This window comes from Semicossyphus pulcher, unplaced genomic scaffold, assembly GCF_022749685.1.
Source record: "Semicossyphus pulcher isolate SPU_LCO1_2020_fin unplaced genomic scaffold, fSemPul1.0.p SCAF_20, whole genome shotgun sequence".
In the NCBI taxonomy this organism is placed as follows: domain Eukaryota; kingdom Metazoa; phylum Chordata; class Actinopteri; order Labriformes; family Labridae; genus Semicossyphus; species Semicossyphus pulcher.
The window spans coordinates 7570194-7585591 of NW_027211694.1; the positions used below are offsets into that span (position 1 = coordinate 7570194).

General features: G+C 41.9%; 1 protein-coding gene across 4 annotated transcripts; it reads left to right on the forward strand.

The window, feature by feature from the left end:
• Positions 1 to 132: 132 nt before the first annotated feature.
• LOC138599335 (inosine-5'-monophosphate dehydrogenase 1b) lies at positions 133 to 15186 on the forward strand. Of its 4 annotated transcripts, XM_069670948.1 has the most exons (17): positions 281 to 332; positions 1691 to 1817; positions 2643 to 2741; positions 2909 to 2986; positions 5933 to 5981; positions 8045 to 8146; positions 8229 to 8303; positions 8697 to 8903; positions 8988 to 9075; positions 9167 to 9366; positions 9880 to 9970; positions 10559 to 10654; positions 11095 to 11238; positions 11384 to 11528; positions 11608 to 11751; positions 12288 to 12371; positions 13054 to 15186. In XM_069670948.1, exons 2-17 carry the CDS (start codon positions 1723 to 1725, stop codon positions 13073 to 13075), a joined length of 1719 nt encoding a protein of 572 aa, XP_069527049.1. In that variant the 5' UTR covers positions 281 to 332; positions 1691 to 1722; the 3' UTR covers positions 13076 to 15186. The 4 variants fall into 4 exon arrangements, with proteins under 4 accessions (XP_069527051.1, XP_069527053.1, XP_069527049.1 ...); XM_069670950.1 differs by lacking the exons at positions 281 to 332; positions 1691 to 1817 and adding an exon at positions 133 to 220 and having other exon boundaries at positions 2906 to 2986; XM_069670952.1 differs by lacking the exon at positions 1691 to 1817 and having other exon boundaries at positions 268 to 332; positions 2906 to 2986.
• Positions 15187 to 15398: the final 212 nt, after the last annotated feature.

The following is a 15398-nucleotide window of genomic DNA, read 5'->3' on the forward strand; positions in this document are numbered from 1 at the left end:
CCAATTTCGTTCCACAAATGGTCCTAAATATCACAGCAGCAAATCATAGGGTTAAACCCGCCTCTGTGAGGAGAGGGGATGTGACGCTGCTGGTACATAACACCAACACGCTCTGTCTGCTGCGACAGGCAATCACTTCTGACACACTTTGCTGCTGACCTGTACTTTATCATCTTGGAGCCACGAACGACCAGTGTTTTCATCCAGTTTCTTTTTCAAGGTAGAGGAAAATACTGTGTCTAGTCTATTCTCGTTGTTTTCATCCCGACGTCTGTAGACTCACAGCTGGAAAGTTGCTTCCCTTCAGCCAACGTGGGCATCAGCTCCCTAAGGTAGCTAGCTAACGTTACTTGGTACAGGAAAAGAGGTCGGAGTTTACGTTAGCCAAAAAGTTACATATTTTACATATTACGTATATAAGACTGGAAACGGTTGCTTTAAAGTCTGGTGAACGTTTTACATCGGTCGAGCTAAAAATAATCAAGCCGCTAATGCTAAATGCTAACATGCTTCCACATGGAAGTACAACGTTTACGTGGTCAGGACCCAGCTTATGTCTCATCTTCAGAAAGTTCAGTTACATGCAAGATCATCGGGTTATTAACACAGATAGAACAGTTTTATAGTAGAGTCTAAGGGACAGATGTAGCCTACTTATTTATCCTGATATCAAATTCGATGAAGTAAAATCACAATTGTATCTTAACTTAACCAAAACGACATAAGTAGCTTAAATTAATCTGAGAGCTTTAACGCACTGGAGCCCTTAGCGGACATGCATCCATACATTTTATTTACGAGTAATTTCTGAAATGTATAGATGCATGTCCGCTAAGGGCTTCCGTAATAAAGTATAACTATGAAGACTTGGATAAGGCAAACGTGTTCACTATGTAACATCTGTGCTTGTGAAAACATTGACACGTCTACACGAGGCCTTGGTTAACGTGCTTGTGAAATAATCATTTTACGTTACTTAACTGGATGCTGGTTTTGTGAGTACCAGCCATATTTTCAGTTGGCCGTTATACCGTGTCCTATCTTGTGACCAACGGTTATCTAACATTCATTTATTATTAGCCCAGGCTAATGGTGTTACATATTAAACTAGCTTGTCGTTATGGTGACTATGTAAACCTAAACCGATGCTGTGTGTAATGAGGTTAAATAATAATGAAATAATGTTTATTTCATCAAATTTAATGGCTGGTATTCTCCTTTAACGGCTGGAATTCTAAAAATAACGTACCATCATCTCTCCGTCTCGTTCCCAATGATGCTCATGGAACATAAATGTATGATGTAAATGTATGATACAATATCAACCTGCATGCACTCACATGCTGTTGGCATGACTCCGACCTGCAGCGGAAAGCAAAACCAAACTCGCTTTAAGTCTCTGCCAAAATAGTGTTGAAGAAATATGTTATACGTGATAAACAATATTCTAGATTCTGAGCTACATTAAAAGAACCACTCCTTAATTCGGCATATATTTAAGACTCTCATTGTTATAAAATATGCGATTTTATAATTGATTTAGCTATTATTCCCAAACTATTTCTCTAAATATATGTATAGGCTTGCTAAACTCTAATGTGTGGTGACTTTAAATATAAACAAATTTTTAAAATATAAATTTATGACCTCCGAGTGCTGCTTAGTGAAAGTATCTGCTTACGATTTACAGTGCGTTGACCAGATGCACTTGTGAGGCAAGAGATGTGGGACATGGATACTAGCACGGATAATGTTTCACGGATTACCAGCAGTGAGGATGCTGCGTTGTCGTTTGACTGCACAAACAACAAAGACAGGTCTGCTCTAAATTAACATTTTGTAGACTACGTACGTGCAGAGCAAGCTGCTAATGTTTGCTAGGTAGTGATAATGAAATGTAGGTCACGAGGCCAGTTACTAGACAGACTGATACGCTCGAGCCGAGGCAATACGATATTTTGAAGCTATTGTGCTCTTATTTAGACAAGGTTTTAATTAATATGCTCTTATAAACCTGTATCAACCCTTTATACAAATCGAAACTAGCATTAGCTTAGCTGCAGTGGTTCAGTTCTATGTTAGTGGGTCACGCGGCCATATTTTGCTTCACAGGCGGTCGTGTGAGGACTTCTGCACTGTTGTCATTTGCCATTATGCGCTCAATTTACGTGTTGAAAATATTATGGTTTAATTTTGTTGACATGCAGACACTGAATTTAGGCTCTGTTTCTTTACCTGCAAAACACGGATTAGGATTTATACAGTGACGTATACGTGTTTGTGGTTCTTTCAGTGTGGTAACGGTAGTTTTACCACGTGACATCGCAGAAGTTTTCACAGAATCAATGTCAGTTCAACATTGTTACTTATTTATTACTAGAATGATAAGAGCTTGTTTTTTAAAGCAGAGGAAGCAGTTGCATCTTGCACCTGCCACGCATGCGCACTGACCTATGTCTGGCAGAGACATGTTCATGTTGCTATGGTTATGTCTTCCTGTGAGAAGGTCACTTAATCTCTGCCTGCAGAGTGGATGTCTAGTGTTCTTGCAGAGCATCATTTTCCTGTTTCTAGGTAAACATCTGTAGCTGACTCTCAGGCTGCACAGTTAATTGAAGTTGCCTCTTATTGTCATTTGGCAGCATGGCGGATTACTTAATCAGTGGTGGTACAGGCTACGTGCCTGAGGATGGACTCTCAGCTCAGCAGCTCTTCTCGATTGGAGACGGCCTAACATACAAGTAAGTTTCCCTGCATCAAAACTTTGATTTATTTATCCGCAATCTCAGTAAAGTTATGAAATTAATTCAAAGTAAGGCTCCTGATTTTAAAGCCTCACCTGCGCGCTATAGTGGGTGAAGTGTACGCAGCAGTGCATAGTAATGGCCAACACATTTTGAACCAGCAGATCTGACCAACAGTGCGTTGTCTCCGATGGTCATACGGCTGAAGAGCTATGCTCTAAAGGAGATGGGTTGACTTACAAGTGAGTAAAACAGTCGTCTTTAAATCGTTTTGAATCTGTCCTGTTAAAAATCCTTTGTCTCTCCGATTAGGAAATTCATAAGGGGGAAGCAAATGGCTGTTCTTCTAAAGACACTTTACTATGACTGAACAAATTCATGCCAAAATCTCAATCTGATGTCATGAAAGGGCATGAATGCAGAAGATAAATGGAAGGCTTGTTTGAATGCTCTACCTGATCTTTGTCATGGGGATCAAATTTGCTTCCTGTGCTGCATAACTGCATTATTAACTTCATCTATCCATCTTAATGCACAGCCTGTCCTGTGAATGCAGCACGCATGACAGAACAGCTCGTGCTTTTTCTTATAAATACTCTTCTTTGATTAAAGTACTAATCATGCACTAATTTCTCACTATTTACTCAACCCAAATCAACTCTAAACATCTTTTAGTGCTTGAACTCATCACTGAGATGACTTTCTTTACTTCTCCACGAAATCATCCTTTAATTTTCTCATTTATAAATGAAAAGCTAAGCATTGTGCACCTCTGTTGTAATGGTTGTTGGACACAGAGAAGCTTTTTCTCTTCTAAAACTTCCTCCTTAATCCATCACAGTCTTTTACCTCTCAGCCAAAATTCCTAACAACCACTACAATCAATGCTTAACATGCCATGCTTTCTAACCCGCTTCATCGTCTGCACAACAAAACCACATTTTCATGTAATGACTCAACCTCAGCTGGAAGAAATTGCCTGTTAAAAAAGCACAAATTCATGACCTCTAACCATGCTGTTCCTGCTTAACACAAGCTAATCGAATAGAGAACGTGATTGAGTGTGTCCGCGTGTGATTGAATAACCTTTCCAACAGCGTAATGAAGGGCATCACGGTCAAAGGAAAGTTTGCGCACATGATAGCCTGCACTGACATCATGTGGGTTTCAGGATGAATTGGGGTGGATGGGGTTTAGTTTGAGGACTTAAGAGATTAGCATTACAAATTTTAAGCCATTTATTCTCTGTCCTAACCCGTTAACTTAGTGTGATGGCAGAAAATAGCGATTGGGTTTCACTTATTGCTAGATTTCTTATGAGCAGATGTAAGTTTCTGGCCACTTTTTCAGCTTAAAAATCTATACATTACCAAATCGTCTTGATCAAAACACCTCTACTGTACAGTTTATCTCTGTGCTTTTGTCAGTTAGAGATAAGCCACCAAGAGAAAATGAAAAACAGACACAGGAAGACGGCTTCCTGCGCTATTGACATTGTCACCTTCAACCAGGTGCAGAAATCATGTCCTGGGCATGAACATGAACTTCTGTTTTTTACCTTACACTTCTGGTAACGTTCAGAAAATGTCTCTAAAGTGCACCAGAGTACAGAAAAAAATGTCTCGGAGATTTCTTAGCTGTTAACTAGGATGAACTGCATTTTCTACACGTAGACACCTGTACAAAAAGGTGTGTGTAATCAAAGAGTGGGCCACTTTCTCATCAAACAGGTTTGACCTTTTTAAAACCTTAAAGGCAAACTCCTTGACAAACATTAAACAACTGTTTTTTAATCATAATTAAAGTTAACTACTCCAGACACAGGGCTGGGTAAGTGCAGATATTTGCGCATATGACAGAGCTTCTCGTAGCATTTCTGCTGCTCACTGTAGTTTAATGATAATCTTTTGTCTAGACGTACCAATGAAAGTGATGCGAGTCAGACTTACAAATGTTTGTCATTGACAGTCATACTGTTTCAGTTGCACCTTCAATTATAAATCACATGGTGCCACACCCGTAGAAGCTTTAATGTGAAGTCCATGCACAGACGGGTATCTGCACAAGCAGAGGAAGACCAGTCGCGGCCTTGAAACACTCCCGCTCGGCATCACCTATTTGGCTACATTTAACATTCAAATTAAAACCATAATAATGCATCAACAAACCAGAGTGTTTTTCTTAACAATTCAAACCAGCACAATGAGCTCTGGTGCAGTCAGTAGATCCAGCCTGCGCGCTGCAGCCGTGGTTTGTGGCTGCCGCTAATTGCTAGCAGATGTCTGCGCGGCTCCCTGATTGTGTTTTATGTTGATGTTTGTGGGTGTTTGGGCTCCGAAGTGAGGGGAAAACCAACTGGACTCCTCCTTCGTCTGTGTCCTGCGCAGAGTAACTATTTCAGTGCTTTTATACACCCACACTGAGGCAGCAACGTTTGTTGACTTGCCAGCGCTCCAATTCTCATTTTAACCTGAAGTGATCAATATAAACCTGTTTCACATGTTCTCATTCTGTACTTTCCCCTGCAGTTTTCCCCGACAGGGCATACAAAGCTCCCCTTATTCGTCCATGTCTCACTCAGTCTTCTCCCCTTTCCTGTTTTTTTTACACCCATCTGCGAAAAACCACAAAATACTTAAAGGCTCTGGTTGGAAAACGAGCGCACCATTCCTGTGTCTAGCTCTGCTTCGCCGCACATTTTGTTTAACCTCTCGTGAAAGGGAGCTGAAGAAATGCGACTGTATCTTTTTTCCAAGTACAGAACACACCCAGCTCTTCCCAGTGTCAGGCACTTGGAAATATTCTGGGAAACATGAGGGGACAGTAAAGTGTATCTAACAATAGGCTGCAGGCTCTAAACTGTGACATTGTTTAAACTGTTAAACAGAGAAAGTTATCCTGAAGTCATCAACAAACGTTTTTTAATATTCTAAATCAATGTTTTCTGCACCTGTCTCACCTTTGCTCGCCCAGTTATCTTGCACAGAAGATCTCCGAATTGATTGCGTTTCAAATCTCCACACGCATGACATATGAACATTTGTATGCTCTGTTTTTCTTGGAGATAAATTACAGTTTTGGGTAACTGTTAAGGTCCTGGTATTTATATGCAGTGTGTGTGTGGATGCTTTAAACATTTAAACAAGTTGCTTTAGCCCCTAACTCTGCATCTTCTTTATGTCTTTCAGTGACTTCCTGATTTTACCTGGCTTCATCGACTTTACCTCAGACGAAGTGGTGAGTATTGCCATGTGCATTGAAATATTAAAGACACAATTTAGAGTAGAAAAGTGCAGGAAGCTCTATACTGCTTAAAGGGCCAGTTTGCTGATTTTCAACCTCAGTCCTATCATGCTATTAAGGGGAGCTAATGCCATTATGCTAGGACTTTTTTTTTCGCTCTGTGGCTTTGGGGGACGCTATCTGCTTCTCCAAAGACCAGAGACGCCCGCCGCCGATGTCATGTGTCGTTCAAAATCGTCAGGTTTGAAATGTAGACTGCAGACCTGAAGATTTTTTAGACGATCCCCCGGTATGTTCTCGTCATATTTCGGATTCTGTCCCGCTCTGAGCCGTTGCCTGCAGCGAAAAACGGTAGTATTTCACTCCAGCGTCTCTCGCTTGGCCTGTTCTTTCAGAGGGAGGGGCGTAATGCACCCTGGGTGTTGTAGGAATGTAGAATGGGCTAAACCACAAGCTGCTTGGACAAATTTCTCCACATCTATGGCGCCGATTTCCAATATTATTGCTTCTATCGATTACAGAGAACACCAGCTTTGACTGACAGTGGCTTTTCTGGGCCGTTGGTTTAGCTCAGTTGGTAGAGCAGGCGTCCCATTTAGAAGAGTCCTCAATGCATTGATTGCAGGTTTGACTCCCGTTCTGCTGATCATTTGGTGCACGTCATTCCCCACTCTCTACTCCCCACATTTCCCGTCTCTCTTCAGCTTTCCTATCAAATAAAGGCAAAAAATAGCTTCACTTAAGTGTCACATTTTAGGAGCTTTGCTCGGTATTTTGTGCGACAAGCCAATCAGCCACTCAGATTGATGAAAATTGTAACATCCCCGTGTCTTCATCCCTCCCACTTTCTCAACCACCAGCTTTACAACAGAGTCTTACAAACTACTCGACTCCAGACCTCAGCGTCATTTCATAACCACGTCTTGTACCGAAATAGTCTTGTTTGTGCCCGTTGAAAACAGTCTGCATCACTTCTTCTCCCCTTCGCTGCGCTGCTATTTTTGCCCGATGTGGTCACCCACCGGCTGCTCCCTCGCCCCTCGTGTTTACTTTTGTGTCTGCTCGGTTGCTCATCCAGCTCTCCTAACAGATGACGGGAGAGTTAATCCCTTGGCTTTGGATGAAATCCCTCTTTTCTGCTCTGTCCTTCTTTAATTTAATTGATATCTGTAATCTCTCTCTGTTGCCTTTAGTGTTACGGAGTGAGATGCTTGTCTGCTTCATCGTGTTGTCATGGGTTAGTTGTCTCCACAGAGTCTTGCTGCCCTACTTTTTCACTGCATAGTGAGCGTATTCAAGCTTGAATAACGCAAATGCTTCCACATTTGGCCCGAGTGGCGACTCTGAATGAAACACAGTCGTTTGTGCTGATCACTTTCTAGCTTCCCTGTACCGTGTAAGGTGTTAGAAACACAAAGTGTGCGTCGAGCCGTTGTGGGAAATTCTTCGGGCGCGTGATGTTTTCGCTCTTTCCTAACTCTCAGTTGAATTTAGCAGGTGAGTGCAGAAGTGATGTAAGCACCTTCTTCTTCTTGTACCTTCACCGTGAACCCCTCCTGAGAAAACGTCCCTAGTTTATGTCTGTCTCAGATAAAGGAGGAAAAGCTTGGACACTGCAGAGCTCGTTTGCTAGTTTCCCATGTGCAAGGAATGTCTTTATTTTCACACACAGGGGGAGATAGCAGAATCTGGCGCTGGCTGTTGTGGGAAACAGTGAGATGTGAGTGTTAAATGTGGTTGTTGGAGATACAGTAGTACGGCTCATTTCCATTTTAAAGATAGGGTTCGGTTTCTGTCCCTGAGAGGAAGCAGCGTGTCTCTGATGGACTATGTGTTTTAATAAAAGGAGCATAACACAATAACCTTTGAACCCTACTAAATTTAGCTTCCTCTCATTCGAGGTTTGTCCTTTTTAGTGTCAATAAAAAAGACCAAGGTATTTTACACTTGGCATACATATCTGCACAGCATCTCCCAGGTTCAGTCTGCCCCCTGGTGGTGCATGTGGAAAATAACAGACACAAATTCCTCTTCAAACTGGCCTTCTCCTCTCTCAGGACCTGACATCAGCGCTGACCAGGAAGATCACATTAAAGACCCCTCTCATCTCCTCCCCCATGGACACCGTCACAGAGTCGGCCATGGCAATCGCAATGGCGGTAAGACGCACTTCTTTGCCTCAAGTGAACTATTACTGATTTAAAATTTTTAATAATTCTAACTTATTGTTGAATTCTGCAGCTAATGGGAGGCATTGGCATCATTCACCACAACTGCACGCCGGAGTTTCAAGCAAATGAAGTTCGTAAGGTCAAGGTAAGCTGTCTTTATGCTACAAACTTCTAAAGTATTCATGTTGGCTGCAGTAGTAGTAGCAACAGTAGTAGTAGTAGTGTTCTAATTGTCTTGTTGTCATGATTGTTCTTTACACAATTAAAGGATTAAAGTGTTAGCCTAACAAAACCGGATTAATCTCCTACATCAGCCACACCTTTGACGTGTCCTCTCATCCTGTCCCCGTTTAGGTCCTGGTAATTGTCTTCCATCTGTGTGTGTTTTCTTTGTAACCTGTGTTTTGTTGTGTGTGCGCTTATTAATGTGTATTCATCATCGTGTGAGGGTTTTGCACGGCTTCTGCTGCTTTTGCACAAAGAGAGGGAAAGACATAAGTAATGACTCGGTTCGGTGTGGTTCGTCTCGGTTTTTCAGAGGTTCGAGCAAGGCTTCATCACGGACCCGGTCGTGATGAGTCCGCGCCACACGGTCGGCGACGTGTTCGAGGCCAAAGTAAGACACGGCTTCTCCGGTATTCCTGTCACAGAGACGGGCAAGATGGGCAGCAAGCTGGTGGGCATCGTGACCTCCAGAGATATTGACTTCCTGTCCGAAAAAGACCACGGCAGACCTCTGGAGGAGGTCCGTATTTCTTTGCGTTTTTAAGAAACCATACATCCAAAATGACTTATTGTTTGCAACATTAATCTAGATTTTTATCTCCAGGCTATGACAAAGAGGGACGAGTTGGTCGTGGCTCCAGCCGGTGTTACACTAAAAGAAGCCAATGATATCCTGCAGCGCAGTAAAAAAGGTGAATATAATACAGTATATCATGTGTCACAGCAGCCTTTTTGTCTCTCTTTGTCATTTCTAAACCTCACTCTCACTTCCTCTGTGACCAGGCAAGCTTCCCATTGTAAATAACAACGACGAGCTGGTGGCCATCATCGCCAGGACGGATTTAAAGAAGAACAGGGACTATCCGCTGGCCTCTAAAGACTCACGCAAACAGCTGCTGTGTGGAGCCGCCATCGGCACCAGGGAGGACGACAAATACAGACTGGACCTGTTAGTGCAGGCTGGGGTGGATGTGGTCGTACTGGTGGGTACCATCTTGATAGCTGAAATGTGCTTGTTCGTATACCGTGCACTAAATACTGTTTTTAAATGGTAATATTAAAGCTCATGTGAGGAGTTTTTTACTCCTGAAACAGACTGAAATTAATTCTGATGACTCTTTATGAGCTACAAAAGCAAACCAGCCCATCAGCGACAAGATTGGTTATTTCTTTATAGTTATTTTTAATGCCTGAAACTGCTGCCTTTGTTTACATTTTCCAGGGCAAGATTTTAAGTGACTGATACATATGACTGTAAAAGAAAGCAGGATGAGATTTCTAATAAAAACCATCACTCAAGCATGTACAAGACGAACCGAAAGTTCCTCAGAGTAGCTTTAAATATCAACCGAAAGCACCAATAAATTACCATCTAAATGTTTGTCTTTATTTTATATACACTGTGTGCAATGCTTTGACTGTATCATCTGTTTAGTCTGCTGAGTTTTGAATCCAATGCCATTGTACTGAAATCGTGTCTGCTTTTGCATCTGCAGGACTCTTCACAAGGAAACTCGGTGTATCAAATCAACATGATAAATTATATTAAACAGAAGTATCCAGAATTGCAAGTGGCGGGAGGAAATGGTGAGTTTGCTGAAACAGGAAACACTTTAGAATGCTGGGGGTTTTTTAATCACTTAAAGATCTCAGTTTTGTTTTCATTGGCGGCTCCTATGGCGATAAACGGTAATTGCGGGAGCACACTTCCCAGATATCCGGACAGTGCTGCATGTGTGACGTCCACGGTTGGCTCCGGTTGTAACTCTTGATTTTCCTCGCTGACGGTCGCTTTCCTTTTTAGACTGTTTGCTTCATCTGAGCGTTGAGTTTGTTTCTTTTTCTTTGGATTTTCACTTATTGTTGAAGTTGTATCTGTAGTCATCCATCTTTTCTTTGTTTGTTCAGCCATAGTAGATTACTGTTTACTCGCTTTAACTGGGCACAGAGACCCAGTCTGTAATACTGCAAATGCAAAGCCTTCATTCGGCGATAGATAGTGACTTAACAGACATTTATTTAAATGATTATTACTTTAATGTATCAGTGGAAATGTAGTTTTGTCAGCAGAATTAGATTTTTTACACAAACCATTTCCCTGCTCTTTTTTTGTCAATTGAATTTAACACGTTGAACATAATTGCTGACTGTTTCTATCCTCTCCCTCGCCTGCAGTTGTGACAGCAGCCCAGGCAAAGAACCTGATCGATGCTGGTGTCGATGCTCTGAGAGTCGGGATGGGCTGCGGGTCCATTTGCATCACACAGGAAGGTACTGAAGGCGCTGTTGTTTTTCTCCTGAACACAGTTAATTTATACACAGGGAAGAGAATTAATTAGGATTAGGGAGCACAAATCCGAGTACGAGTTCTATATCTGGCTACAAACTACAGCAAGATGAAAAAGGTTATCAGTTGCTAATGGTAACAGATACCCTGAGACCCCATTCTGTGTTGCCATGGTGACCGGGCTCTCATCCTCCGACTGGGTCACGTTCACCGACAGAAACATGAGAGTGAAGCTGCAGCGAAAAGGACACAAATCTAATAATATCTGTGTTAGTTAACAAAGACACAAACCCTGCTTTTTTTTATAAGCTCATTTCTGTTTCTCTGATGTTTTGACATGTTGCCTAGGATACCTGTTTTTTTTTTTTTTTTGTACCTGACTGTTTCCATGGCAGTCATGTCAAATATCTTTTCCACTGTCTAGTCATGGCGTGCGGGCGGCCCCAGGGGACCTCGGTGTACAAGGTAGCAGAGTACGCCAGGCGTTTCGGTGTGCCCGTCATCGCTGACGGCGGCATCCAGACTGTGGGTCACGTGGTGAAGGCTCTGTCTCTCGGAGCGTCGACTGGTGAGAAATCAAAGATCATGACACATATAATGTAGAAAGCATCCAGCTTGTTAATCATAGAAACATCCAGGCTTCTTTACAACACAGCTGTGAGGAGGTTAGATTGGATAATACAATCATAATTCTCCTCCGTCTCCCTCTCCAGTTATGATGGGCTCTTTGCTAGCGGCTACCACAGAAGCGCCCGGGGAGTACTTCTTCTCAGACGGTGTGCGGCTGAAAAAGTACCGCGGCATGGGCTCCCTGGACGCCATGGAGAAGAGCACAAGCAGCCAGAAACGCTATTTTAGGTATGCAGGAGTGAAAAGCCACGCTCTCAGAGAATGCTGTGATACAATTGGAGGAAAATTGACTGATGTGTTTCCACAGTGAGGGCGACAAGGTGAAAGTAGCCCAGGGTGTGTCGGGCTCGGTCCAGGACAAGGGCTCCATCCACAAGTTTGTACCCTACCTGATAGCCGGCATCCAGCACGGCTGTCAGGACATCGGGGCAAAGAGTCTGTCTGTCCTCCGGTGAGTTGTGTTTGTGTGTGAAGTAAAAGTCTGAAAGAGCAGCTCCAGTCATGTTTTAAGACATATAAAATGCTCTGCTTGAAATAATAAATGTTCATCATATGTTTATGTTGCATCTCCTCCTTCTGTCATCTTGTTGAAACTTAGCTAGCTTGTTAGCTAGCTAGTAACGTTAACGTTAGTAGTCAGCAGTGAGTTTGCAAAAATTACAATGATGGTTACAGCTGGCTCGTGCACCGCCGAAGTGGTTGCCATAGGTTACACATAATGATATGAATAGCGTCACCCCTTCCAGTAACGGGATTGGCACCTTAGGTTTGTGACATCACAAACCTGCCAATCTGAAAACGTGTCGTTCAGCCCGTCCTTGGTACACTGCAGTTTAAAAGCAGACAGGCCCAGCCATGGAGATGGATATGTCTTGTAGCACATTAAGAACACCACATGGAGGTTAAACACTTGATGTTCACTGGAGGGGGTCTTTAATACAGATTTCAGCTGTTATTTTGTAACATAATATCAAATGTTTTCCTCAGCTCCATGATGTACTCGGGAGAGCTGAAGTTTGAAAAGCGCACCATGTCTGCACAGGTGGAGGGAGGAGTTCATGGTCTCCATTCGTAAGTACAAAAACGCACCAAAAGGCTTCTTTGCTGCTTGACATCGTTTGATTTATCGTGCCAAAAACTTTAGAGTTTGCTTTATTCTGGGAAAGAAACAACTTGTGATCTAATTTTATAGTGTTTATAAATATGAATCTTTACTTTGTCCTCTGTAGGAATCATGCACAAAGATGTATGACTTAAAAGTTTATTCACTACAATCAAAATTGCAATATTCTGTGTTGTTCCCAGTCGCACAAAAACAATTATAGTGTGTTTTTACACTGAGGGTAGGTTATGTTAACTGCCAGTGTCTTACGCAGAAATGGGAACTCTAAAATGTGGTTTTTTTTGTTTACGCTCATGTATGATTTCATCATTGCGTTGCTTAGAAACAGCTTGGCTCCTATATTGCTCTATTTCCTGTTGACACTGGCAAAGCCTACATTGGAAGATAAACCTGTCTACTGTTGCAAGAAAGTTGCAAGAAAGAGGGTTTGACAACCAGCAAGATTAGTGTTGTCTCTCTTGCATGTCTCTTACACAAATGCAAGCTATGACCTTTATGCCAAACGCATGCTGTAAACAAGTTGATGCAATTTTCTGAGGTAAAATGAGTCGTTTGCGTAGTTGTTGCAGCATGTTTACTCATTTCTGCAAAAGCAAGCGCTTAATTACGTTCAATTCTTCTTCTCTACAGTTTCGAGAAGCGGCTTTACTGAACGGGGGGGACGAAGTGCACACCATCGATGCACGTGACACACCCAATCTAACAGTGACCAAATGTTTAAATCGCCACTAAAAAAGAAACCGCACCACCCACTACACCCTCTCTGCCCTCCCCTGCATCTGCCCTCCGTTACCCTCTCTCTGATCCAAGCCGGCTGCGTTGGGGAGGACAGAGGCCACGTAGTGAAGTGAGAACCTTCAAACTGACACCCGACTTTCTGAACGCCTGGGATTTTGCACACAAGAAGCGGCGCATCAGGGTTTTCAGAACGACACACCTGTATCTTGAGTATGCAGCCGATCTCATTGTTTGCGCGTGTATGTTGATGGAAGTGAGAGAATGAACTGCGTGCATGTTTGGTGAGTTGAGTGTGTCTGAAGTAGTTAAAAATGTGTTTGGGGACAAGCAAAGTGAAGGTGCACTGGGTTCTTCACCCTGTTGTTAGTAGTGAATCTAAAGAAGCCTCGATGCAGATCCTGTCCGCATATTTCTTTGGTTGTTTGGGGGATCCATTCTTGCCAGCTTGCTCGTAAGCCTCTCACAACCCCAATCTTAAACACGCACGCACGTATGTGCAGAATACAAGACAAAACACTTGTTTTATGTGCAGTGTGTTGGTGTATCATGGCAATCTTAGTTTTTGCATTTAAATTCACAGGTTTAAGCTACTGAATAAGCTGTAGCTGTTTTTATTTCAGCGCATATTGTTTACTTCCTGTATTGTGGATCCTGAGGTACGAAATCTTGCCATGCCGATTATCCAGATGACTTTGCATCCTGAACCCCACGGTCTTTACCGCTGTGGACGATCATTTTCCCTTCAGACATCTTGAGCCAAATATTTAGTGTCCCATCTCAGTGCATTGTGTTCATATGCTGAGCATGGAGGGGACCAAAAGCTGAAGATCAGGTATGTTCAGAAGAAAAACAAAAAAAACTAAAATGCATCAAATCAATCAAGAAAAGTTCGCAATGAGAAGGACTTCTCTGCCCGTAATTTGAATACTTTTAGATAAGACTTTATATTAAACCTGTATAGTCTTGTGGGGGCTTCAAATTGAGCATGAAGTGTTTTTGATATGCATGTTTGTTTTTTCACTTAGCCAAACATGGCTGTATTTATATTCTGCTTCAGTGTAATTGCATACATACTGCCAAGTGTTTTTACACTGTCTCCGACACTCTTCTTTTGTAATTTCAAAACCAAATTTGCCGCAACAAGTCGCCTGTTACCTTGTTCATTCCTGCGTCTTTTGTGTGGCATCAGTTCTCTTCTGTTTATTTTCTTTCACGTTTTGTTTTTTTCTTTTTACCAGAGATATGCCTTGAAACTCGGACGGATAAAAGCTGCGCATGACAGCTCAGTGAAAATGCAAAATGCTACACGCCCTGTCGCCTCCTTTTCTTACTTTTAAATTCGCTATGTTTGTTATCATTCGGCTTATGTAGGAGTACGCTTTTTCTAACATTTTCATACTGGATGTCCTTTTTTTTTGCCAGATGTAATTTTTTTTTTGTAATAAAAAGTCCCAGATTGTAAATTGCTTTCTATTGTGCTTATACTAGTACTTTGCCCTGCACATGGTTCACTTGACTAACAAAAGCCTTGCAATTGGACTAAATTGCAAGATAATGTACATGGAAAATATATGGAGAAATACTATATGCCTATATTCGGTTGAAAATGATTGGTTGTTTTCAGTTCCCCATCTAACGAGAGAATTCAGGTTAAAATGTCTTATTTGTAAAGTACTGAGTCCTGTCAGTCCATCTAAAACGCCTTGACATAGTGTTACACGGGAGATTAGGTTTACAGGTTTGTTTTTATAGTGTTGCGCTTTTCTTTATGGTTTTTTGCTGCAGTATGTTGCAGAGCAGCTTCAGTTGCCTGATCACAGTGGTAGCTTTTGCAACCAACAATCAAAACCTTAAAAAAAAAAAAGGCTTTTTAGATGGACGGAAAAGACTCGGTGTTCAATAAATCCATTTCGGAGTTTTGAGTCATGTGATTTCAAAACATGTTTACAGTAAGACACTCAACAGAGGAAATGTTGCTTTTGCTGTTCAATATGGTAAAGAAAAATAAATAAAACTGTGTATGGACTCGTGTTTCATTGACTGATTTCACAGAAAGGACGCCAAGTGTTATAAAACAAACTTTATTAAACATTTTGAGTAAAGTTATGTATGAACATAAATAAATTAGTAAGCCTTTTCATAGGAGATGCTGTCAGTGTGAGTAGAAGCACAGTCCATTGGTGATTAATGTAGGAGTGGGTAACAATGTGCTTTTTACCAGTAGAGGGCACCGCTGT

Bases quoted from the DNA above. Each gene is read 5' to 3' on its own strand.
- LOC138599335 (XM_069670948.1), top strand. From the start codon at position 1,723: ATGTGGGACATGGATACTAGCACGGATAATGTTTCACGGATTACCAGC. The intron at 1,818-2,642 runs GTCTGCTCTAAA...GTCATTTGGCAG, and splicing joins TGCACAAACAACAAAGACAG to CATGGCGGATTACTTAATCA. The intron at 12,372-13,053 runs GTAAGTACAAAA...TCTTCTCTACAG, and splicing joins GGAGTTCATGGTCTCCATTC to TTTCGAGAAGCGGCTTTACT.